This window comes from Verticillium dahliae, genomic scaffold, assembly GCF_000150675.1.
Source record: "Verticillium dahliae VdLs.17 supercont1.10 genomic scaffold, whole genome shotgun sequence".
NCBI classification, from domain to species: domain Eukaryota; kingdom Fungi; phylum Ascomycota; class Sordariomycetes; order Glomerellales; family Plectosphaerellaceae; genus Verticillium; species Verticillium dahliae.
Window position 1 is genome coordinate 1106597 of NW_009276922.1, and position 23303 is coordinate 1129899.

Genomic DNA, 23303 nt, shown 5'->3' on the forward strand with positions numbered 1-23303 from the left:
GCTGCACCGCAGGATTGACGGAGTGATGGCACCTAGTCGCGCATATCCGGGCCCGCGTAGTGTCGTCGCAATCGGAGCAGGATTACGAGGAGTTGCGTTGTCGCACGGTCAGGCTGTTGGGTCGTATATGTCGCAGTATGATGTTGCCTCTTTGACGCTATCCGCCGCAGTAGTGATAGCCCGTGGCCCAATATCGTAACTATGCGCCAGGTGAAGAGCGGTTGATAACGCGCTTCGCCATGGACAACGAGATGCGAGACGCTCGACGTCCAACCCCTCTTACATCACTCTGTACCTACATACCTAGGTACCTTGCGTGGTAGGCAAGATAGGTACTTACCTAAGGTACCTACCTAAGGTGTCTACAGTCATGCGACCCAAAAAAAAACCGATTTCACACCAAAACACATAGTTTTCTAACCTCTATTACTTATTCTATAGAATACTATAAATAATGATTTTAGGAATGCTTATAGAACTTTACTAAAGCTATAGCTTCTATTACTTCAATTACTAATATCCATTCAGTTTATTTTATTATAGTACTTGAAAAGTAAAATAAGTATTTCTCATAACGGCAATCCATCGTTTTTTTGTCTCCCCACTGTACCTAAGGTACCCTGCTTGTCTACCTAGGTACCTAGGCACTGAGAGCAAGAGCTCGTCAGCGGCTGGCTGAGGTAGGTCCCCGCCCAGTGGACTCTAGAGGCCCACACAGGGGACACCGAAGTCTTTTCAGCGCATTGGGCACCAACTTATCTAACATTGCATTGAACAAGGTAGTCTTCTATCCGTGCCGTTTGCCCAATGGCCAACAAAGTCGCTGTTCGAGGTGTTCATCGAGTGCGATACTGGCTTGACCGGATGAAGCTTGCCGCTCCGACCCGTACCGCGGCCGGAGTCGGAGCAATTGGCCTTTGCGCTCCTTGGACATCCCGCATTCTTGGTCAGCTACCATTGATAAAAGGACTGAGGTAGCTTGTAGGTCACCAAAGGCAGTCAGCTCGACGAAGGGCATAAGTGAAGTGCCTCATGTTGCAGAGCTGTGAGACTGATACGTGTCTGCTCTGGATCGCGCACACCCTTTTTTTCTTTGAACAGGCAGCCTTTTATAAGGTAGGTACGAAGTAACGAAATGTCAATTCGATAGGCGAGCCTTCTGGGTACCTCGTCTGCCCGAAGTCGAACGATGTCCTAAGCCGGGCATGATGACTAGTCAAAATGCCTAGCGCATTTGTGATCGAAGGAAGGAGGCCTGCGGGATATTTATTTATAACGCCGTGCCCCCGCCGTCTCGTCCGAACGTTGGTATACCAGGCACAGTGCACCCTGAACTCTACAGCAAAAGCATCGTGCCGTCTCTCCCTATCGCATGCTCGTCATCAACAAGCCATCTCGCACGGCTGAGGAGTACGCCAGACCCTGTAACTGGATACTCCTTGCGTCAGGAAAATTTTCTCCAACTTCATCTCATGTCCCAGCTCACCAGGGCCACGCTCGCCATGCTTCCTCCCATTCCGATCTTGGCTGACTATGGCATATCACCAACTCACGGGTTTCTTCCCGATGTCCTGCCTCTGACACGGCTCCCAGACCCATACTACAACAAATGGGAGGCCGTTGTCAGCAACCTCCAGGCTCTCATGCTGAGCCGACGTCTCAGAAGCGTTGTGGACCGCCTGCCTGTCCTATCCACCATTGGATTGGAGCACGAGGCAGAATGGCGCAGGGCGTACTCGTTGCTATGCTTCATGGCACACGGTTATGTCTGGGGCGGCGACCAGCCCTCTGATCACCTACCTCCACCCATCACTGTACCGCTCCTGCAGGTGTCCGAGCATCTTGAGCTTCCACCTGTCGCAACCTATGCTGCAGTTTGTCTGTGGAACTTCAAGCCTCTTTTCATGGATGAGGGAATCGATAGTCTCGAAAATCTCGCTTCTCTGAATACCTTCACAGGCTCCCTTGACGAATCTTGGTTCTACCTCGTCTCGGTCGCAATTGAGGCCCATGGTGCCCCAATAATTCCCCTGATGCTTACCGCTATAGCTGCGGCGCGAGAGGGCGACTTGGCTGCCGTCACTCGGTGCTTGCGCGGATTCGCGGAACGCTTGACAGACTTGACCAGCATTCTGCAACGAATGCATGAAAGCTGTGATCCTCTCATTTTTTACAACCGCATCCGGCCGTTCCTCGCCGGCAGCAAGAACATGGCCGAGGCTGGTCTGCCGCTCGGCCTCAACTACGACGATGGCTCCGGAAGACTCGACTACAGGTTTTACAGCGGCGGCAGCAACGCTCAGAGTAGTCTCATCCAATTTTTCGATGTCGTACTTGGAATCGATCACCGTCCTACTGGCGAGTTCGGGGGAAGAAAAACTCGCCAATCGTCCGAGTCGCCGCGCGAGGATCGGGCGCCTGGCCAGCGTCACAACTTCATCATGGAAATGCGTCGCTACATGCCTGGTCCGCACGCTCGTTTCTTGGATCAGGTCGGCCTCGTAGCCAACGTGCGAGGCTTTGTCGAAACGCACGCAGACAACCCACAATTGACTCTGGCCTACGATGCTTGCCTCGCCATGCTGAGCTCTTTCCGCGACAAGCACATTGCCATTGTGACTCGCTATATCATCGTTCCTTCTCGAGAGGTTCGCGCTCGTAGCAGGTCGCGCAGCCCCGAGGCTACGAGAAAGCGCCTCGACTTGGCGTCAGCTTCCCGCCAACGGAAGGATGTTGGAGGAACCGGCCAGTCGTCAGGCCCCACGGGGACTGCGAACACAAAGCTCAAAGGCACGGGAGGAACTGCCTTGATTCCATTCCTCAAACAGGCCAGGGATGAGACCGGTGAGCCGGCCGTCGCAGAGTGGACCAGAAGATTCATGACACGGACGAACAGAACCGAAGGGAGGGGCGATTTCTTCATGGGTAAATCTGAAGTGTCCTCGATCATCGAAGAGGTACAGGTCGGGGGACTAGCAGGTACGTGGACCATGGATGAAGAGGTGGGTGGCATATGCAACTACTGAGCAAACGAATCCATCTCAAGCCGAAAGAAGCAAAACACGCCTCCGCGCTCCTTGCAGGGTCCTCTCGTATAGATACGCAGCGTCGTGCCGTAGTGTAGCTCTTGGTTTTGATGACTTGGGCTGCTGAGCTGAAAGTATGCGCAAATGAACTTCGCTGTTCGTCGCTTACAGGGCCGCAACCCCACGAAAGACTTTGCTTCAACAGCGTTGGGAGAAGAGTCAACGTGGAATCAATTTCGCACTGCATCTGAATCATTGAGAGATATGGAGCGTCTTGTCTCGCTTTGTTGTGCTGTGCCAGGCATTGCATGGCACGCTAATACTAAGGAAGATGGACGCTGGGAAGGTACTCTTTGCAAAGAAGCCCACGTCTCAACAGAAGACAGCCTCAATGTCTAAACACGGATCCGTGGAAACCAAGACTTGAATCGACCTCTCAGCCCAGATGGTGACTGTCGTTGGAGCAGAAGCATCCTATCAAGTCGTCGACGATTCAAGATGAGGCAAGATTTTCCGGAGTCTCCGGGCGTTACCACAGCCTCTATATGTTGGAGGTCTAAGGAGGAAAGGTGTTGTATTGGGAAGCTCTTCTCTAGGGCAGGAGGGTGCCTGGAACTAAGCTATAGGAGGGAGGTGCCAGGGCACAGGCCACCTGGCATCAGGTGACCGCTGGAAGCCCCAGGCGAATACCACCAACACTATACAGTACACACATATGTATATATATGGTATATGATATTGAACACCATAACCCACTAACTGCCAGCGACTAATGAAACCCATGCCCCTTCATGCCTCGACTTACCTAATACTCATTGAATTGGGGAACAATAAGCAGGTCGCCATCCTTAATAGGACCCGTCGCGTAGCGGGCTAAAAAACTGGCCCGACACGTCCCTCGACTGTCCCACAGCCTACCTGCCTGCTTTGCGTCGTCTCAGAATACCGACCATAACGGAAACCATCATACATACCGCCCTTGCTGCCTCACGCTTCGGCCTTTCCCATCAACTGAATCGTCTATTACATGCACTCTCTGTTGAACGAAGGCAGTGTCGCCCGGAAGAGGTGATATTGGTCGCCTTTGTCAACGATTCCCGCCTCCGCATCCGCCTCCTGCCACAAACACGAATCAGCTACCAAGCTTCGCTTACGCACTTCGTCGTTCCTTTGCGCAACGCGCATTGCTCGAAATGGCTGCCGAGTACGATGAAGAATTCGACTATGATGGATACGAGGAGGACGACGCAAGCATCACTCCCGAAGATTGCTGGACTGTCATATCGTCATTCTTCGACTCGAAAGGCTTGGTGTCGCAGCAGGTTGACTCTTTCGACGAGTTCACGACATCTACAGTCCAGGAGCTCATCGACGAGTACTCCCACATAACCCTCGACCAGCCGAACCCCGCATCCGACAGTGATAGAGCGATTGCACTGCGCAGATATGAAGTCAAATTCGGCACGGTCATGGTCTCCAGACCATCGATCACTGAGGCGGACGGCAAAGTCTCCACGCTACTGCCCTACGAATGCCGTGACCGCAACCTGACATACGCGAGTCCCCTCTATGTTAGGATTACGAAGAAAGTGTCCATCGCTGTTGAGAACCAAATTCCGCTTAACGAGCTGGATGACGAACAGCATGACGAGATGGCCAGGACAGGCGAGCATCCGACACGACTAGAGTGGGAAGAGGAGGAGAGTGGCGACGACCCAGGTGCCGACAAAGACAAGCCAGAAGATATGAAGGACATGATCTTTATTGGACGCATGCCTATCATGGTGAAATCCAAGATCTGCCACCTCAGCCGCGAGAGCGAGAACGACCTCTTTATGCTGAACGAGTGCCCTTACGACCAGGGCGGCTACTTTGTCATCAACGGCAGCGAGAAGGTTCTCATCGCCCAGGAACGCTCCGCTGCGAACATTGTACAGGTCTTCAAGAAAGCTCAGCCAAGCCCCTTCTCGTACACTGCCGAGATTCGCAGTGCTCTCGAGAAGGGCTCGCGACTGATTTCGAGCCTGATGCTCAAGCTGCACAGCACGAGCCCTGCCAAGGGCGGAGTCGGCCAGACAATCCACTGCACTCTGCCGTATGTCAAGGTTGACATACCCATTGGCATCGTCTTCCGCGCCTTCGGTATCGTGTCTGATGAAGATATTCTCAATCACATTTGCTACGACAGAAACGACACGCAAATGCTGGAAATGCTACGGCCTTGCATAGAAGAGGCCTTTATCGTCCAGGACCGTAACGTAGCCCTTGACTGGATCGGCAAGCGCGGCAACAGCAATCACACGATGACTAGAGAGAAGCGTGTGCGAAGTGCCAAGGAAATCCTGCAGAAGGAGACGTTGCCTCATATCTCACAGAGCGAAGGCAGTGAGACCAGGAAGGCTTTTTTCCTCGGCTACATGACTCACAAGCTGCTGCAGTGCGCCTTAGGAAGACGCGATATTGACGACCGCGATCATTTCGGAAAGAAGCGATTGGACCTCGCAGGACCTCTGTTGGCGAAGCTCTTCCGCACCATTGTTCGTCGCATGAATCAGGAGCTTTCGGGGCATCTCAAGCGTTGCGTCGAATCTAACCGACAGTTCAGCCTGACTCTCGGCGTCAAACCCCAGACGTTGTCTAATGGTCTCAAATACTCGCTAGCTACAGGAAATTGGGGAGATCAGAAGAAGGCTGCGAGCTCAACCGCTGGTGTGTCCCAGGTCTTGAACCGGTACACATTCGCATCAACCTTGTCGCATTTGCGGCGGACGAACACGCCCATCGGCAGAGATGGCAAAATCGCCAAACCTAGACAACTCCACAACACTCACTGGGGTTTGGTGTGTCCCGCCGAAACGCCAGAAGGACAGGCTTGCGGTCTTGTCAAGAACCTATCCTTGATGTGCTATGTCAGCGTCGGCACGCCAGCAGAGCCCATCATTGATTACATGATCCAGCGTGGTATGGAAGTTTTGGAAGAGTACGAGCCGCTTAGGTATCCCAACGCGACCAAGGTTTTCCTCAACGGTGTCTGGGTAGGCGTTCATCAAGACCCGCGCGTGCTCGTCCCCGACGTTCAGGGCACACGTCGTCGTAATGTCATATCTCACGAAGTGTCTCTGGTCCGCGACATTCGCGACCGCGAGTTCAAGATCTTCTCCGACGCTGGTCGAGTCATGAGACCGGTCTTCGTTGTCGAGCAGAGCCACCACGGTGCCGTACCTCAGGGCTCGCTCGTACTGCAGAAGGATCTCGTCAATGAGATGCGAGACCAGCAAGAAAACCCCCCCGATAACCCAGAAGACAAGATCACGTGGCAAACCTTGGCCCACAGCGGCATCATCGAATACCTTGACGCTGAGGAAGAAGAGACATCGATGATTTGCATGACGCCTGAGGATCTAGAACTCTACCGATTGCGCAAAGCTGGGCATGAAGTTGAAGAGGATATCTCCGAAGGGCCTAATCGCCGCCTACGAACAAAGATCGCCAAAACGACGCATATGTACACCCACTGCGAGATCCATCCGAGTATGATTCTGGGAATCTGCGCCAGTATCATTCCCTTCCCGGACCATAACCAGGTAAGACACCATATTTCCCTTCTAGCTGCTGACGTTCATGGCACATGCTGACATTCTGGTAGTCGCCTCGTAACACATACCAATCCGCCATGGGGAAGCAAGCAATGGGTTTTTTCCTGACGAATTACTCTCGAAGAATGGACACAATGGCCAACATTCTTTACTACCCGCAAAAGCCTCTCGCCACGACAAGGTCAATGGAGTTTCTGAAATTCCGAGAGCTTCCCGCAGGGCAGAATGCCGTCGTCGCTATTGCATGCTATTCTGGCTACAACCAGGAGGACTCGGTCATCATGAATCAAAGCAGCATCGATCGAGGCCTATTCCGCAGCCTGTTCTTCAGGTCGTACACGGATTGCGAGAAGCGAGTAGGCATCAATCTCGTGGAACAATTTGAGAAACCGTTCAGAAACGATACCTTGCGCCTTAAGCATGGAACGTACGACAAGTTGGATGACGATGGTATTGTGGCGCCAGGTGTTCGTGTTTCTGGCGAGGACATTATCATTGGCAAGACGTCGCCGATTAACCCCGATAACCAAGAGCTTGGCCAACGAACGATGCAGCACGTCAAACGAGATGCCTCAACACCATTGCGAAGTACGGAAAACGGCATCATTGACTCGGTTATCCTCACAACGAACCAGGACGGCTTGCGATATGTCAAGGTGCGAGTGAGGACCACCAAGATTCCGCAGATCGGCGACAAGTTTGCTTCTCGTCACGGTCAGAAAGGAACGATTGGTGTTACGTACCGCCAGGAAGACATGCCCTTCACCTCAGAGGGTATCACCCCGGACATCATCATCAACCCTCATGCCATCCCTTCACGAATGACCATTGCGCATCTGATTGAATGTCTGCTTAGCAAAGTGTCGACATTGAAGGGTATGGAAGGAGACGCAACGCCTTTTACCGACGTGACTGTAGACTCCGTCTCGCAGCTTCTCCGCGACCAAGGTTATCAGTCTCGAGGATTCGAGGTTATGTATAATGGCCACACTGGAAAGAAATTGCGTGCTCAGGTATTTTTTGGACCAACTTATTACCAGCGGCTGCGTCACATGGTCGACGACAAGATTCATGCACGCGCCCGCGGCCCCGTGCAGATCATGACAAGGCAGCCAGTCGAAGGTCGAGCCCGCGATGGTGGCTTACGGTTTGGCGAGATGGAGCGAGATTGCATGATTGCACACGGTGCTGCCTCGTTCTTGAAGGAGAGGTTGTTCGAGGTCTCGGATGCTTTCCGGGTTCATATTTGTGAAATCTGTGGTCTCATGACACCAATCGCGTAAGTCCTCGATCCTTAAAAATTCCTGATTCAATGCATCGCCTGCTAAACAGTCTTCCAGAAACCTTTCAAAGCAATCCTTCGAGTGCCGCCCTTGCAAGAACAAAACGAAAATTGCTCAAATCCATATACCGTATGCGGCCAAACTTCTTTTCCAGGAACTGCAATCAATGAACATTGCTGCCCGAATGTTCACGGACAGGTCTGGCGTTTCGATCCGCTGAAAGCGCGGGTGTATAGCGGGGCAAACGTCCGCAACAGACACTACTCGACGCTCAAGACGATTGGGGTTATGCACTGGAAGGGCGTCTCGTCGGATACTCATCATTGGGGCTCTCTTTGATAGGTAAGACGCTACTTACAAGCCAGTTGTGAACTCAATTAGCGCGTCAGGCTTGTTCGATGCCCAAAATTGTACAGTAATAGCAGCAGTTCTCGCTGCAGACGGGGTCGGGAACACGGGGGGAAAGCGTACAGGTACGCGGCAGACGCATCGATCCGCATTTACCAAGAGGGCCAAATGTAGCCTGTCATAACCAAAGTTCCCGAAGCTTGTGGTGAAATGTGTCACTTGCGCGGTTCTGCGCAGTTATCTCTGGTTGTGATTTGTCTGGTTCCCCTGTGTCTGGGTTGTGTGAAGTGGTTGTGACCACACATTATTTCGTTGTTGTAGTCTGTGGATAGCAAAGATTGCTGCGAGTGCATGTGAAGCGCGCTTCCTGCATGGTTACGATATTGTTGAGCTTTGCGATGAATCCGGATTCGTCGAATCTCGGACGGTTTGTTCCCGTTTGTATTCTTGTTCCAGAGCACGCTGCAAATCGAAGTCCAGTTGCCGCTCTCTTTTGACTCGCTGTTGTTCCATATCCCTCAGCACACCTTGATGCATGGCCTGCGCCGAGACACGCCAATTAGCACCTAAAGTTCCTCGTCGTGTGTGGTTGTTGTTGAAGTTAAAAACTTGCCTGCTTCTCAGACCTTTGCTGGAAATGAACCATGATGATCGTCCCAAGGGCGAAGAATGACGTACCCATCAGGGTGAGCTTGGATGCGCGAGACATTGCACCGATTGCTGGCGATGCCAAGTATGGCTTCCCCTGCTGATCAAGGCTGTTAGAACTTGGGAGACCGTCACAGACAGGAAGAGAATCGCGCGGTAGAGGCTTAACGATTCGGAGACAGACCTGAGAGCAAGCAGTACCACCTACCTGGAAGTAATATGCACCACCTACCTAGATATGCAACTACTCATGCGCAGTATGTACATAATTACAAAGATGGGTAGGTAAGGTAAGGTAGGTTGGGAGGTGGATCGACCTCGTAACTAGCGTTGGATCTCGACAGTGCACTCCTCCTAATTAAATACTCGTACCTATGCAGGTTGGACATCCGGCCTTTTTGTTGCGCATCTAGTTCCCGGGATATCTGTTTTGTTGTTACCTCGATTCGTCAGATGTTGCTTATCCTGATCGTTGTACCCGGGTCTTGCAGGTGCTTTGCACATGGGGTCCGCGATTCAGGCCCAAGCGCTGAACGGCTCGCCAGTTGGATGATGATCGAAATTCTCGCCCAAGTACCCATTCCGTGCCCTGCATTCAGCAAACCTGGTGTCGTGCAAGATCGTGAGAGCGAACATGGTGCGATCAGCCGAAAAAATGCCCCTTCACAGTTGACACTGGTCGGGGCGCGTGCCTGTCAGTACAGATAACCGAGAACGTGCTCTGTGCTCCACTCATGACGGCCCACCCTTCTTCAACCACCCACCTCCTCTCTGTGCTCGGCCCCATTTGTAGCCTCGCGTCATCCATCCGCAACATCGCCATTGCCGCCGCCAACTGTACGCATTTCAATCAAGTATACGACGAGCGAGCCAATCTACACTTGTCGAACACATCTTTGCTTCCGCACAATCGAAGTGAGGAGCTAACAAAAAGGCTCTGCACACTGGGCTCGCCACCGACGGAGCTCGCGCGTCACCCGGGAGGCAGTCTCCATAAACCCAACGGAAGCTTGAGGTAGTAGGCACAAGCAACTCCGCAGCCATGGTCAGTGACCGTCACCACCCTTTCAAACCATATCGACAGTCAAGCTCATAATCGACATAGTCAGCACAGAACTCGGCGGGTATTCAGACCCTATTGGACGTATGTCACCAACTATACATCAGCTGCGCCAATACAATCTGCAGGATCTAACGGATACACCGACAGGCGGAGAGAGATGCATCGAAAATTGTACAGAAGGGTCAGTCCATGTGCATTTCCTTACGAACGTGTGTCTCGGAAATCAATACTGACTGATCTGGATCTAAACAGCCCGCGAATGTACGTTCTTCTTGCTCTACGTGTAACCTGCATTTCACAGCCCGTTGTGCAGTATCCTGACCTCATACCTTAGATCGCACGAAGCGAGTGAAGGAAGCTCGGGACGAAGCGAAGAAGGAAATCGAGGAATACAGACAGTCCAAGGAGGCTGAGTACAAGAAGTTCGAATCACAAGTAAGCCTCACTCCGATGAGACTTCTGCAACACGTTTTTGGCAGACAGTATTGCAGCGGATCGTAGACTGACATCAATAGCATTCGGCGGGCAACAAGCAAGCTGAGGATGACGCGAACAAGGAGGCGGATGCCAAGATTTCGGAAATCAAGGCTGCAGGGCAGAAGAACCAAGACAAGGTGGTTAAGGACCTCTTGAAGGCCGTCTTCGACGTGAAGCCCGTCCCTCCCGTGGCTGCGTGATTGCTCTCACTGTTTCAGTGCTGCTCATGAACACCCAGCTGTCTTTCAGTTCAGCGAAGGCGGGTTGTGTGGCTTACATTTAACCCGCAGCCCCTTGACCCGAATTATCCTAGAATCAAATCACCGTTTTTTACTATTCCTTATCTAGAATAATGTTGTAACTTCCCCTTGCCACAACAGCTGCTACACAAAATGGAGAAGCGCACCCAACATGTCTTTCTTATCGCTGGTTCTGTCCACTTCATCGCCAAGGTCGTCGAGCTGTCCCTTCAGGGACTTGCGAAGGACTTCCAAATTTTCACCCTGGTCGGCAAACAGCCTCTCAATGGTAGCACGTGCGCCGCTGTCTTCTGCAACGAGCCATGCCAGCACGATGTCCACTGCCTGCAGACCAAAGAGGCCACCTTCCAGTCTCCAAGACAGCCACTCATCCGCCGCCTCAGCCCCGGCACCCTCATCAAACTCATCTTGCTCGGCTTGTATACGCTGCTCAACAATCTTGAGCCTAGAGGCAAGGTCTTTCCGGACTGTCACCAATCTCTCGGTCTTTTCGTATCCTTTCTCGACAAATTTGGCCAGGGTACGTATTCGCTCTGCTGAATTCAGAGGTAGAAGTCGCAGCAAGGATGCAAAGATATTAACCAGATGCTCCACAGTCGGGCCGTCTTGTCGTTTCATGAATATGGTGAATATATTCTTTAACCCACCAGCCTCAACCAGCCTCTGACAAGTTTCGCCGCCGGCCATCCCGGCCGTGCTGTGGTCGAGTAGGCGCAAAGCTGGCATTTTGCTCGCCTTTCCTTCCCTTAGCATGATCAAACATAACTCTATGCCCTCGGCTTCGAGCAGTTTAATTTTGCCTTCGGGCTCATCGACTAAACATGTTAGAGTTTCAAAGAGATTCTGCATGTACTCTGCCTCGCTGCCCCTCTCAGGATCGCGCTTCCTGTAGGCTGCCACCAATTGTAACGCGGCGTCGACAGTGCCGAGAGAGGTGAGCTTGGCACGTGTTTGAGATGATGTTTGCGCAATGATGGCGAGTATTTCAGCACAATACTGCTTGTTCTGCGACACGATCGCCTCTTTCAGCTGGATCCTTGCCAAGAGCCAATTCACCAAGAGGTCACTCTGACCAACCCGTTCAGCAATAGATCGCCGTGAAAGAATATTCTCGACGACAGACAACGCGTGGTAGACACCACTGCGGTCAGCCTCATCATTCTCATTGAGGCGTGTCAGGTTCGAGACAAGTAGGTCAACCAGATCTGCCTCGAGCATGGAATCAACCAGTGTGTTCCAATGGTCATCAGTGGCCGCCACGTCCTCGTCAGTCAGCTCTCCAATAATCTCTACTGCGTCAATCGCAATGTCGGTGTTGTCATGCGCCAACAGCCCAACAAGACTGCCCACGCAGCCGAGGCGCACTAGCTCCGGCCAAAGACTGGGGTAGTCTGACAATATCGACAAGTCCTTGATGGCTGCGTCGAGGTCGGCTTCGCTCGCAATGAATTTTTGAGGGTCGTTCTCAAATTTCGCCCGCAGTTCAGCGTTTTTGTTGATGTGTCTTTCGAAGCTCAGAGCCGTCTTCCGAAGCCAAGTGTTGTCTATTTTTTCTGGAATCGGGATGTCGTCCCCACGAGCAGCAACATAGTCCATGATTTCGGTTTCCTGCCTCGATACGCCGCCACCGAAGAAGCGGCCCTCGCCGTCATCGTCTTCTTCGGCGTCGATGCCATCACTATGCGTGAGTGAAGGTGCGCGGGAGTTATGATCGTCATCTGGCCCTGATTCGGTCTTGGGAGTTGGGTCCGAGATGTGCCCTGTCAGCCCAGTGCCAAAACCGTCGTTCCTTGCTTCAATTCGCCGCAGGTCATTGTCGTTGAGCCTGGCCGATTTGTACACCTCAGCTGTGATATATGTCAGGGGCATAGTCCATGGCTACTGTGCGGCTAGTTGGTGGCCTACCCGGGTCTCGAATTGGGTCCAGCCTTCGTTTGCTTTGAGCTCCTGCTTGCTAATTCATGTCCTCAGTAATATTGCTCTCGAAGTGGCAGAGTATGTGTGCACGAACCGAGAATAGATCGTCAACCTTCGGCATGACAGCTGATTACAATCTCGCCCTTGGGCGATCTATGGCTTGCAGTGATGTGGTCCCGGAAGAGGTAAGACGCGAACCGAGTTTGTGGTCGGGCGCTCCCAATGGCCTTGCCAGACGAGCCTATTCAAAAGCCCTGCGTGCAGCCTTGGTTGTATGCATTTGCAAAGCAGGAATGTCAGATGAAGACAAGCTGGGTAGGTGGGTAGGTTGCATGAATGCTTAGGATATTGAATCTACCATGACAGGCCCGCTCCCCATGCCATCGTGCATGTACTGGGCCCACAATTCGGGTTGCGCCAACTCGGATCAGGTAGGTAGTGTGAACCAATGGCTCGTCTGGGTCTTCGCCTTGTATTCTCTGCCCATGAGCAAGCTCATGATCAAGGAGGCAAACTAAAATACGGTTTTGGCAACCTTTCTTAGAAGGCCAGTTCAATCTAGAGCAACAAGAATTCAATATTCGTCTCTGCGGTATTCGAGACCATCACGCCGCGAGAAAGGTGGAGTTGAGAACCCCAGTGCAGTCGTGTAGCTTGAGCCAGTAAGCACCCAGGGGGACTGTGTTGACCTGACCTTTAAACCCCTGGACCCGTCTCCCCGTTTATATGTATGCCAAATCTAAAGTTTGAGTCTCTGCCGGGGCGAGTATGCTTCGAGACACGAGCAATGTAGTAGTTGAGGTGGAAGGCAGTCGAAACATCCCATGGCTAAATTCGTGGCTGACGAGCTGATGGAAGGTCCTTGAACGGAACAGGGGCCCATGTGATGTGCGGTGGCTGTGCCAGATTCGGATGGGAGTCATCGACGGCTTTCCCCAGAAAGGGCGTGTTAAGAAGTCAGTCCTGGTCACCTTGCCCAGACTGTACTGATCACCCGCTCAGCTACAACAGGGCTAAGTGGGCAGCATTTGAAAGATGCCCAACACGATTGTACTCATCCGCCATGCCCAGGCTCTACACAACGTCGACAATAAGTCCCACCAGCGAAGAAATCACAGCGTGTATATTCTGACCCCGGATACAGAACTATACTATTCCGGATCCCCCGCTATCTACCCTAGGACTGGCTCAGTGTCAGGAGCTTCGATCGAGTCTTTTGGAGACTTTTGGCGACGTGCAAGATGCAGCAATCATCGCAAGCCCCATGATACGCACAATGCAGACCGCGTTGCTCTCGTTAGACTGGCTGGTCGACAAAGGCGTGCAGATCCGGGCTGACGCCACTTGGCAAGGTGTGACATGTCCGATTTCTGTTGACCAATTGATCTTACCGCATCGACTGACAGTGACACAGAGAACTCCATCAAGCCATGTGACACAGGAAGCACAATTGATACCCTCGTGGAACGCTTTCCGACTATTGACTTTTCAACCATGGATCCCGTCTATCCCGATAAGACTTCTGACGGTGCAGCCTCGTATGCGTACACACGGCGTGCCATCCTAGCTCGGGCCGAGACTGGGCTGAGAAATCTTCAGGCAAGGCCAGAAAAGATTGTGTTTGTTGTTTCGCATTCCGGTTTCCTTCGCGCCGGTCTGACAGGCTTCTCGTTCTTCAATGGCGATTTCCGAGTCTTCGAACTCGTCGCAGCAGCTGAACCAAGGCAGCTGCCGCAGCTGAGGCAATGGGCCGCGACGATCCGCGGTGGACTTGGCAAATCATGCGTTGACGTAGTAGAACTTGGTCATCATCTTCCGGATGATGAGATTCGGACTGCCACATCGAACTGAATGATGTAGCAGCACAGGGCAGAACTAGACGGCCATTATCGCGCCAGGAAACTTTGAAATGCAGATTGGTCAATGACCACGTTTCCCACGGCGCGAAGACGCTTCCGGCCCGCCTTCTGCTTTTCCAAGAGTTTCCGTCGGCGGGTGATGTCACTTGCGTGGAGTTTGGCAAGCACGTCTTTTCGGAATGGCTTGATTGTCTCACGGGCCACGATTCGCCTGCCGGCAGCTGCTTGAATCACGATTTCTAGACACAAATGACACGTTAGTGAGCTGGCACACATGGACAAGAACCAGGTCGCACTATCATACCAAACATTTGCCGATCCACGTGTTCCTTGAACTTGGTCACCCATTGACGGCCCAGTCGCTCAGCTTGGGACACATGAATGACCCTACAGATAGCATCGACTGGAGCTTTGTTGACAAGAAGCTGCAACTTGGTCAGCTGGCTGGGTCGCCACCCAGCGTCCTCGTAGTCTAATGTAGCATAGCCCTTTCTGTTTTGGGGGCAAGTCAGCTTTACGATATACCCCGTTGAGAATAGCACTTGGCGCGAGGACTTACGTAGCACCTTTGAGTTTGCCGAATAAGTCGTCGACCAGATTAGACGCGGGGATCTCATAACGCAAAATGACTTGGGTGGTGTGGAAGAAGTCAAGGCTTTTCTGCTCCCCCCGCATACTCTCGCACAGTTCCATTACTCGACCAAGGTATTCCTCAGGTAGAGTGATGGTCGCAGTAACAAAACTATATAGTCAGGACCATCGGCTGGCACAGGATAGAAAGACAATACTTACAGTTCGTACGTCGTGGCGCCGCGCATGCGATGATCATCAGTGGATGGGAACTCAGACGGATTCTGGAAAATTTCCTCGGTGCCATCTTGCCATTCCACCTTTGTAGGCACAGTGGGGTCTGTGATGATCACACTTCCACCATGTTCCTGGCGGAGACGATCTTGAAAAACAGAGCAGTGTAAGCTTCCCAAAAATCCAAGCCGCCAGCCGGACCCCAAGGCCTCAGAGAAGTCCTTCTGTAAGGTCACGCTGCGGTCATTCAGCACCAACTGGCTGATGCTGTCAGCTAGACGGCTGTAATCATTCGGGTCCACTGGGAAAGCAGCAACAAACACCATGGGTTTGGGTTCTTCAAAGCCTGGATATGGCACAACCGAATCCTCATTCCCAACCGTCGTGAATGTATCACCGAGCTTGGCATCTTGAATGCGTTTCATGCCAGGGTTGAAGTGAATATATCCTACCTGTCCGGCTCGCAGGACGCTCTGCGGCACGGCACTAGGATACTGGATTCCGACTTCGCCTACGGTGTATTTGTTACCAGTCCCGAGTGATACGAGTTGATCACCAGCTTGTACCTGACCGTCAAACACACGAACAAGCAAGATGACACCCCGGAAATTGTCGTACCATGAGTCAACAAGGAGTAGGCGAAGGTGGCCTGACGAATCTCCTACAGGAGCAGGTATGCGCTCCACGACTTGGGGTAGAATACTTGCAACATTCTTACCAGTCTTTGCCGATACCAGCACGGCATCTTTGGGGTTAAGCTCAAACGACGACTCTATCTGCTCAAGAACACGAGGAGTGTCGGCAGAGATCATGTCAATCTTGTTGACAACGGGTATCAATGCCAGATCCTGCGCAAATGCGAGGTGGAAGTTGGACACAGTTTGAGCCTGAATACCTTGACTCGCATCCACTAGCAGCAGTGCACCGCCACAGCTTGCATATGATCTCGTTACCTCGGCTCTGAAATCAACGTGCCCTGGTGTGTCGACTAGGTGTAGAAGATAGTCCTGTCCTTTGTAGTTGTATATCATTGTACAAGTCTGTGCTTTGACGGTGATGCCACGTTCGCGCTCCACGTCCAGTTTATCCTGTGCACAAAATAACTCAGCTGCTGCAACTTGAATATAACCAGCTTAGCGTCGGGATTTACCAGTATCTGTTTGTTCGAAGCGTTGGCAGAAATCGTCCCAGTCAACTCGAGGAGACGATCACTGAGCGTGCTCTTACCATGGTCGATGTGAGCAACGATGCAAAAATTACGATAGCGCTCAATGGGAATAGACGAAATGCGCCGCTCGAGATTGGGATAAGCGTGGATATCTGGCGTTCTCGGCGCTGCAAAAGCCAGTTCACAGCCCCCATGGAAGCTTTGCGAACGTACGGCTGCAACGCCAGGCAGGTGAAAGCGGTTTCGGTGCTCCGTGATGATTGTCGGTACGCGGCGAGAGCCACGGCATACAAGTTGATACAGAGCACTACGCATAAAGTGCGAGCCTGGCGCTGAAACGCACATCGTCGAACGTATCTGTGTCCGTCAACTTGGCATATCAGTGTGGTTGGGTCGCAGCCAAAGCTTCCTAGCAATGTATAGAATGACAAAACACGTCTGTCGGGTCTTTACTTTTGATTTATATGGACACCGTGTCGAAGAGACGATGCCGGATCGTAGAAAGGGGTCCTTGAGCAGGAACGGTGGTTGCGTCGTGTATCAACTGCCATGATGTTGAGGTGCAAGTTTGAGTACCCAGCCAACTTATCCTCGCAACCTGAGTTGCCTGATAAGATCTTTTATCTATCTACCTATTTCAGGCAAGGCAATTGTTTAGGGTGAGGCGCGCGTCGCGAACGTGGCGCTCTTAGTCACGTGCACGACCGTCCAGTCCCAGGTCGAATATAATGAATCGGCGAGTAGCACACATCGGACAGGTCTACAGACGCTCTTATAGTTTACGGCAAATCGCAAATTCCCTGAATCTTGATCATCGGAATGACAAGGGCAACTGCTGTGTTTGCTGACATGCTGGCCCTGCAGATGGAGAAAACTTATCCTATTCGCACAATTTCAACTGCTATACTCATCGAGTCCGAGAACATCCTACGCCATCACCCACTCACTTCCCCTCTTGACATACTTATCGAGAAGAGTGCTGACATCGTTCATCACGAAGCGGCAGATGTAGAAGCCGAAAAACTCAGCAGCATGGCGAGTGCAGAGCTCAAGGCCTACCTGGGTTTTATCGGCATGACGAAGTCCGGGGTCTTCCACCTGTCGAGCAATCTGGTCTAATTGATATTAGCGGTGACCAATTGATTCGGGCCTCGTCATCGTCTCACCTATGGCTTGTGCAGCATCGAACAACCGTGCCAATGATCCCATGTATGGGGCGTTGGGTCCAGAAAACTCAACACTGCTCATATCACGCTTGGCCGGACGGCTCGTGGGATGCGCAGTCATTGGCAGAGTTTCCAGTGAAGGTGACTCCTTACCATTGTCTCCAGTATTGTTTTTGCCATAACTACTGCTCAGACCTGCGGCCGAGTTCTTGGATCGGAGGCGCCGCCATGAAAAAGACGAGGATTTGCCAGAGACACTACCAGACCGCGGCACGTTGATCGCTGCTTCAATTTCTGCAGAATTTGAGGCATCACGAAACAGAGTGCCAGAGTTTTGCACGCCGACTTCCATGCCAAGTTTGCGCGTTAGGTTCGCTTGCACATGTTCGAGAATACCTTCAAGTGCCTGCATCTCCTCCAAAACGGCGTCAGCGTCGCAGGTATCTACCCTTGCAAGTTTGAGGAGCGCTGCAGTAAGATAGTCACAGATTGCTATTTTGTCGTCGACACCCCGGATCTTGACGCCTCTGACTTTCCACGCGTCTCGAGGCACGAAAAGCTTGTTGCTCAGGTAACCGCCGCGAGGGTGTACAAGTGTCTGATAAAGACATCTCATCAACCAGAACGGCCGAAGCAAATAATCTGTTGGGCAGGGCTCAAGAGATACTGGAGCATCTGGGCTTGCTAGCCCTGGCGATACAGGGCTTTGTGGGCCGTGAAAACTGTCGTCGAATAGGTGAAGTCCTCCTGCCAAGTTCATCCTATCCCTAAACGCAGCCGTAAGTGGGGTCGCAATTGCTGGCATGGCCGGTCCCCTGATATGCGGGGCAAAGCCATTGCTCAAGGGTGTACCTGGAGACATGTCTGAAGTATCATCTAGGTTGGAGGTCGACATGTTCCGGCTTCGCAAGCTCCTCAGACTTGATGAGGAGTATTTTTTTCTCAATGCGGGCGGGAAGATGACAGGTGAATTAGCACGGCTGTCCATGGCATCGCCATCACCGCTTTCTGCGGAAGCAAGTTGAGTTGGCATCGGAGGCAATGGCTGTGAGGGACTGATCTCACTGCCAATGGAGGACCCTTGGCTTGAGATGCCTGCATCAGGAGCAACACCACGGGGTGAAATGTCGTCCTCTTCCGCGGCGTCGATTGTACGTGGTTGGAGAGTCTCGGCGGTATGAGTTGCAACGCCGTAATTACTCGCCTTTCCGGTCTCAATTTTGAGTTGCTTCAGGTTCTGACCAGAAAGTCGACGGCTTCTCACAGTCTGCCCAGATACTGGAGATGGTCCGCGGGATAGAGACGAGCCTATCTTAATGGGTGGTTGGGGTAGAGATTGCGTTGGCGGGGGTGCGCGTGGTTCAGATGCCGCCATATGGGTGGTGCTGATATCTGTGACGTGAGGGAGGGGGGGGGGTCCGTAGGTGGACTGCCAGGAGTAATCGGTGAAGTGACCTTGGGGTGATTCTTGTGGGACCGCCCCTACATCGATAGCATTCGCCAAGTCTTCAGTGGCTAGAGCGTGGGTTATTTCGGCCAGAATGCGGTCTTCATCTTCAGAAGAGTCATCCTCGTAAAAATCGCGGCGCATGGTATCAGAATCCTGTCTCTGTTTTGAGAGACTAATTTCATGCCCTTCATCTTGCGAATCTTGAACTGTTTGCTGAGTTGGCTCGCTCCTCCCTACGGGGTTGGAGGCAAGCTCGTCGTCACTGCTACCCTCGAAGCCCGAGTGGTCAGCCGGTTCATAGCCATCATTGTAAGCTGCTTCAACTGCAGCGTCTAACGCAGCATCGAATTCAGCTTCTGTGGCACCACTAGGGGCACGTATATGCTTTCTCCGTAAACCACGCGAGGACGTCCGGGAATGCACAGATGATGCCGTAGAGCCGCTTGATTCATCGATAGGATCTAACCATGAGTTAGATTCTCTACTAGAAGGCCGCTTGTTGACTGTAGATGCATCTTCTAGTGCGGTCGGCATAGAGAAGTCTGCCCTCACAGCCGCGTCAGGGCTGAAGGGCCTCTGGGCTTGTCCGGGTGAATCCGAGCGCCGCGGTGAAAGCGGTGGCGGCACTGAGAAGTCGTCTTCAGGTGTTTGAAAGAGGACGTGAGTATCGGACCTGGAGAAGGATGACTGCAGCGGATATTGACCCCCACCCCTCCGTGGAGGGCCGGAAACTGGATCTTTGCTGAGACTACCCCGATGGTTACCATGACTCCGGCTGCTACCCCTGATGTGAGGGCGGTAGTGATTGGAATCTATGTCTGAGTCGAACGACAAGCTTCCACCTCGTTCTTTGTCGCTGCCGGCAGCGGTGTAGTTTTCAACCCCCCTAACATTGTCGTAGTCCTCAAGCTCATCGTCAGTGGAGCGGGAGGTTGGCCCAGAATATAATTCTAAGCTTTCGGGGCGTGCTGGAAGCTCCTTGCCCTCTGAGCTTTGGGCTGGTCCAATCTGATCCAACTCATCTATTCTGCTAGTGTAGGTTCGCCGCTACGCCACGGAACGTGAGTGTCAGGACCAGCACTGGGAACGATGAACTCACGATAGCTTCCAGCTTGCGCTTATCCTCGTCTGTTGTGGTTCGTGACAAGACCTGCGACAGCAGGTCGCAGGCCTCGGCATACGATTGGCGCGCCCCTTCAAAGTTTTGAGCGTTATCAAGTTGAACTGCCGTATTGGCTCGCTGGAGAGCTCTTGATAGCATTGCTTTCTGGGAAGGTGATTTGGTGTTTTTATCCTTGTTGTGGACTGAGTTTGTCGAATCCGTACTGCCTTTCGCAGCTTGGGAGCGGTTTCGGGAGTGGCCTCTTGCCAGTGGCTGTTGTCCAGCGTAATCGCTAGGCATGATTGACAGCAATTACAATCATCCAGCGATTAGCCAACTCTACCTGCATACGCCAGCGGCATGCTGTGGTTCTTTGCAGCTTGTATGTTTGGACTGATATAAAGAAAGCGACGAATCCCGCGGAGGGAAAGTTACTGGGTGGTATAGAAGGTGCGCAGCGCTTGATACAGCACATTGGCGTCGTTGGGGAATGCGGGGGTAAGGAGGCGGGTGGGGGAGACGTCCCCCACTACACTATGAGCCTCGCTGTTGGACTCAGGGGCTGATTTTACTTGGAGGCTTATTAGGCCGGATCCTCTTAGCTATTGAGTTGAATTCCAATCATAAATTATACTAGCAGGGTATTTAAGAGATACATGGAAACCTCAACTTCTGTTAATTGGTTTAAAGTATCTGAAATAAAACATTTCCGATCTATGCTAATATAAATGAAAGGATTGGAATGGACTGCCCTGTATACATGACTTTGCTGCGGTGCCTGTGACGTGGCTTAAATCGCAACTGCCTTGGGAACGTGTCATGACTTTTGTACCAAGTATATATTGAATTTTGGGCGTCCATAGGCGCTGACTGTTGGGACCTCACTTAGGGACACGTTCAGAGTGGTGTAAAAGGTTGAAGCTATCTAGGGCTAATGGTGTCGTCGGACGACACCTATATGGATAGATTCAGTGGAGTGCTCTAGGCCTAGGACTCTAGCAGAGTCCAAGTCCGCCAGGAGCCCTAGGCCAGAGCAACGAGAGCTCCTTCCACCTAGGGTGCCCCTTATACTACCGCCTCCTTATAGTACTATATCCCTATAATATCTATATATTTATAAAGGTATTAGGCTAAGGGCCTGGACTAGGGAAAGTAGATAGATTAGTGAATAATTAATAAGCTATTAGATTAACTTTAACTTATTAAGGCTATCGAGTATAGCCTCGATTTCTCTTTTAACTTAGGCCTATCACTAAAATATTAGTAATAATATATTATAAGGAGTTAGATATTAGGAACCTAACCCCTATTTATATAATTACTAATATTTTAGCGATAAGCCTAAGTTAAAAGAGAAATCGAGGCTATACTCGATAGCCTTTATAAATTAAAGTTAATATAATAAATAGCTTATTAATTATTCGCTAATCTATCGACTTTCCTTAATTAAGGCCTTTAGCCTAATACCTTTTATAGGAGTTATGAGGAGTTAGAGTCTTATAATTACTCTAGTAGCTTAAATAAAGGCTAACTATAACGATATATATATTATAAAATAGAAAAAAATCGTAGCTATAGAACGGTATAATTTTAATAATATTCTATAGAGCCGTTCTATAATAATAAGCGTTTAAGTTCTCTTATACCCTATTAGCTAGAGCTTAAAATCTAACTCTACTTCCCCCGTAGGTCTAGAGGTAGTCTAAGCGCCTTATCCACGCGTAGCTACTAAGGGTTAGTCTATTATATATAGAAGGCACCCCCTAGACCTTTTTTTTAGGTTTTTAGATCTTAATAATTATCTAATTCTAATTATACTCGTAAGTCCCCCTTATATAATAATTCCTATCTAATTTATACGTTCTTAACTATTAAGAATAGATACCTTCTAAGATACGCCTTACTCCTATTAGGATTAATTTAAGTACTTCTATTAAGAGGGCTTCATTGCTTATATGAACCCTAATCTAGTACTTCCGCTATGCTTACGAGCTCTGAATAGGTAGGGTATCTAATAAGTCTTATAATAGTTAATTCTTATATAGTTCTTATCTCCTTCTCTAAGTTACTACTACCTACGTAAGTTAGATATACCTATCTACTCTTAGCGATTATATAAGCTATAGTTTACGTGCTCCTAAGAATAGTAGATCCTAGATATCTTAGATATTATTATCTTACTTATAGAGTTCCTTAATATTAGTTTAATATTAGCTCTTCTTTTCTTTATAGGTAGAATAGCTATAAGAACTAATATTAAGAGCTATTACTAGGGTTAATAGCTACTCTAATACGCCTATAATTCTCTAGTCTCTAGTATATTAGATCTATTCTTCTAGTCTTAAAATAAATAACTTAATAATAGGAAATAATAGGAAATAATAGTTAGAAATAATGAAAATATAGCTTAAGCTTACTATTCCTATAAGCATTAGGCCTCTAGTTCCTAGCGCTTTAGAGTAATAGTATTATCTATAAATAGCTCTCTAAGGAAATAAGCTAAATTATAATTTAAATAATAAGAATAGGTCTCTAAATCCTAGAAATAAAGGAAATAAATTAGAATTTAATAATAAATAGCGCTTTTATAATTACTAAATATATACTCTTAAGGCCTCTAAATCCTTAATATATTAATAGAATATAATAAAATAATTATTAGCTTTTCGTAGAATCTACTAGAATAATTCCTAATAAATTAAATTACTATTTAATAAGAATAATAGGATTAAACTACTTTAATTAAATAAGTTCTATAGAAGATCTATATATCCTATTAATAAGTTTTAATAACTCTATTCTATTAACTTTTCCCTTTCTTTATATCGATTTCTTTAATTTTCGTAAATTAATTTAATATATATAAATAATGCTTATACGATTAATAAATACTTATTTTTATTATTCCTACTTATTCGTTTTCTCTTTCTTCTTAGCCTCGATAATACCTCTTAAATATAAGACCCCTACGCTTAAGCCCCTTAAAGCTAAGAGAGTAGCTAAATATAAGAATATAGTTAATATTAATTATAAGAGCTATTAATCTAGTAAATAGTATATATATATAGTAATATTCGTAAAGTTCCTTATCTAGGTTACTTTAAGTCTTATTTTACTAATAAGTAAACTAAAATTA

At 50.0% G+C, this 23303-nt stretch overlaps 7 protein-coding genes across 7 annotated transcripts; 4 read left to right on the forward strand and 3 right to left on the reverse strand.

Moving 5' to 3' along the window:
• Positions 1-1472: 1472 nt before the first annotated feature.
• Positions 1473-3026, forward strand: VDAG_05624 (indoleamine 2,3-dioxygenase family protein; the record flags this gene model as incomplete). Its single annotated transcript, XM_009652519.1, has 1 exon — positions 1473-3026. The coding sequence occupies one exon, from the start codon at positions 1473-1475 to the stop codon at positions 3024-3026; it is 1554 nt and encodes a 517-aa protein (XP_009650814.1).
• Positions 3027-4219: 1193 nt separating this feature from the next.
• On the forward strand, positions 4220-8439 carry VDAG_05625 (DNA-directed RNA polymerase II subunit RPB2; the record flags this gene model as incomplete). Its single annotated transcript, XM_009652520.1, has 3 exons — positions 4220-6610; positions 6673-7901; positions 7963-8439. 3 exons carry the CDS (start codon positions 4220-4222, stop codon positions 8123-8125), a joined length of 3783 nt encoding a protein of 1260 aa, XP_009650815.1. The 3' UTR covers positions 8126-8439.
• Positions 8440-9674: 1235 nt separating this feature from the next.
• Positions 9675-11556, forward strand: VDAG_05626 (vacuolar ATPase). The gene is made up of 6 exons (XM_009652521.1): positions 9675-9946; positions 10007-10045; positions 10112-10145; positions 10217-10225; positions 10299-10399; positions 10480-11556. The coding sequence occupies exons 1-6, from the start codon at positions 9944-9946 to the stop codon at positions 10639-10641; spliced, it is 348 nt and encodes a 115-aa protein (XP_009650816.1). The 5' UTR covers positions 9675-9943; the 3' UTR covers positions 10642-11556.
• VDAG_05627 (uncharacterized protein) lies at positions 10825-13002 on the reverse strand (the record flags this gene model as incomplete). Its single annotated transcript, XM_009652522.1, has 2 exons — positions 10825-12526; positions 12977-13002. The coding sequence occupies 2 exons, from the start codon at positions 13000-13002 to the stop codon at positions 10825-10827; spliced, it is 1728 nt and encodes a 575-aa protein (XP_009650817.1).
• Positions 13003-13577: 575 nt separating this feature from the next.
• Positions 13578-14785, forward strand: VDAG_05628 (uncharacterized protein). Its single transcript, XM_009652523.1, has 3 exons — positions 13578-13708; positions 13761-13970; positions 14033-14785. Exons 1-3 carry the CDS (start codon positions 13654-13656, stop codon positions 14467-14469), a joined length of 702 nt encoding a protein of 233 aa, XP_009650818.1. The 5' UTR covers positions 13578-13653; the 3' UTR covers positions 14470-14785.
• Positions 13723-17027, reverse strand: VDAG_05629 (GTP-binding protein GUF1). Its single transcript, XM_009652524.1, has 5 exons — positions 16432-17027; positions 15270-16369; positions 15037-15219; positions 14782-14969; positions 13723-14716 (listed from the first exon to the last, which is right to left on the reverse strand). The coding sequence occupies exons 1-5, from the start codon at positions 16792-16794 to the stop codon at positions 14505-14507; spliced, it is 2046 nt and encodes a 681-aa protein (XP_009650819.1). The 5' UTR covers positions 16795-17027; the 3' UTR covers positions 13723-14504.
• Positions 17028-17270: 243 nt separating this feature from the next.
• VDAG_05630 (uncharacterized protein) lies at positions 17271-20467 on the reverse strand (the record flags this gene model as incomplete). Its single annotated transcript, XM_009652525.1, has 3 exons — positions 17271-17564; positions 17616-20073; positions 20165-20467. 3 exons carry the CDS (start codon positions 20465-20467, stop codon positions 17377-17379), a joined length of 2949 nt encoding a protein of 982 aa, XP_009650820.1. The 3' UTR covers positions 17271-17376.
• Between the last annotated feature and the right edge of the window lie 2836 nt (positions 20468-23303).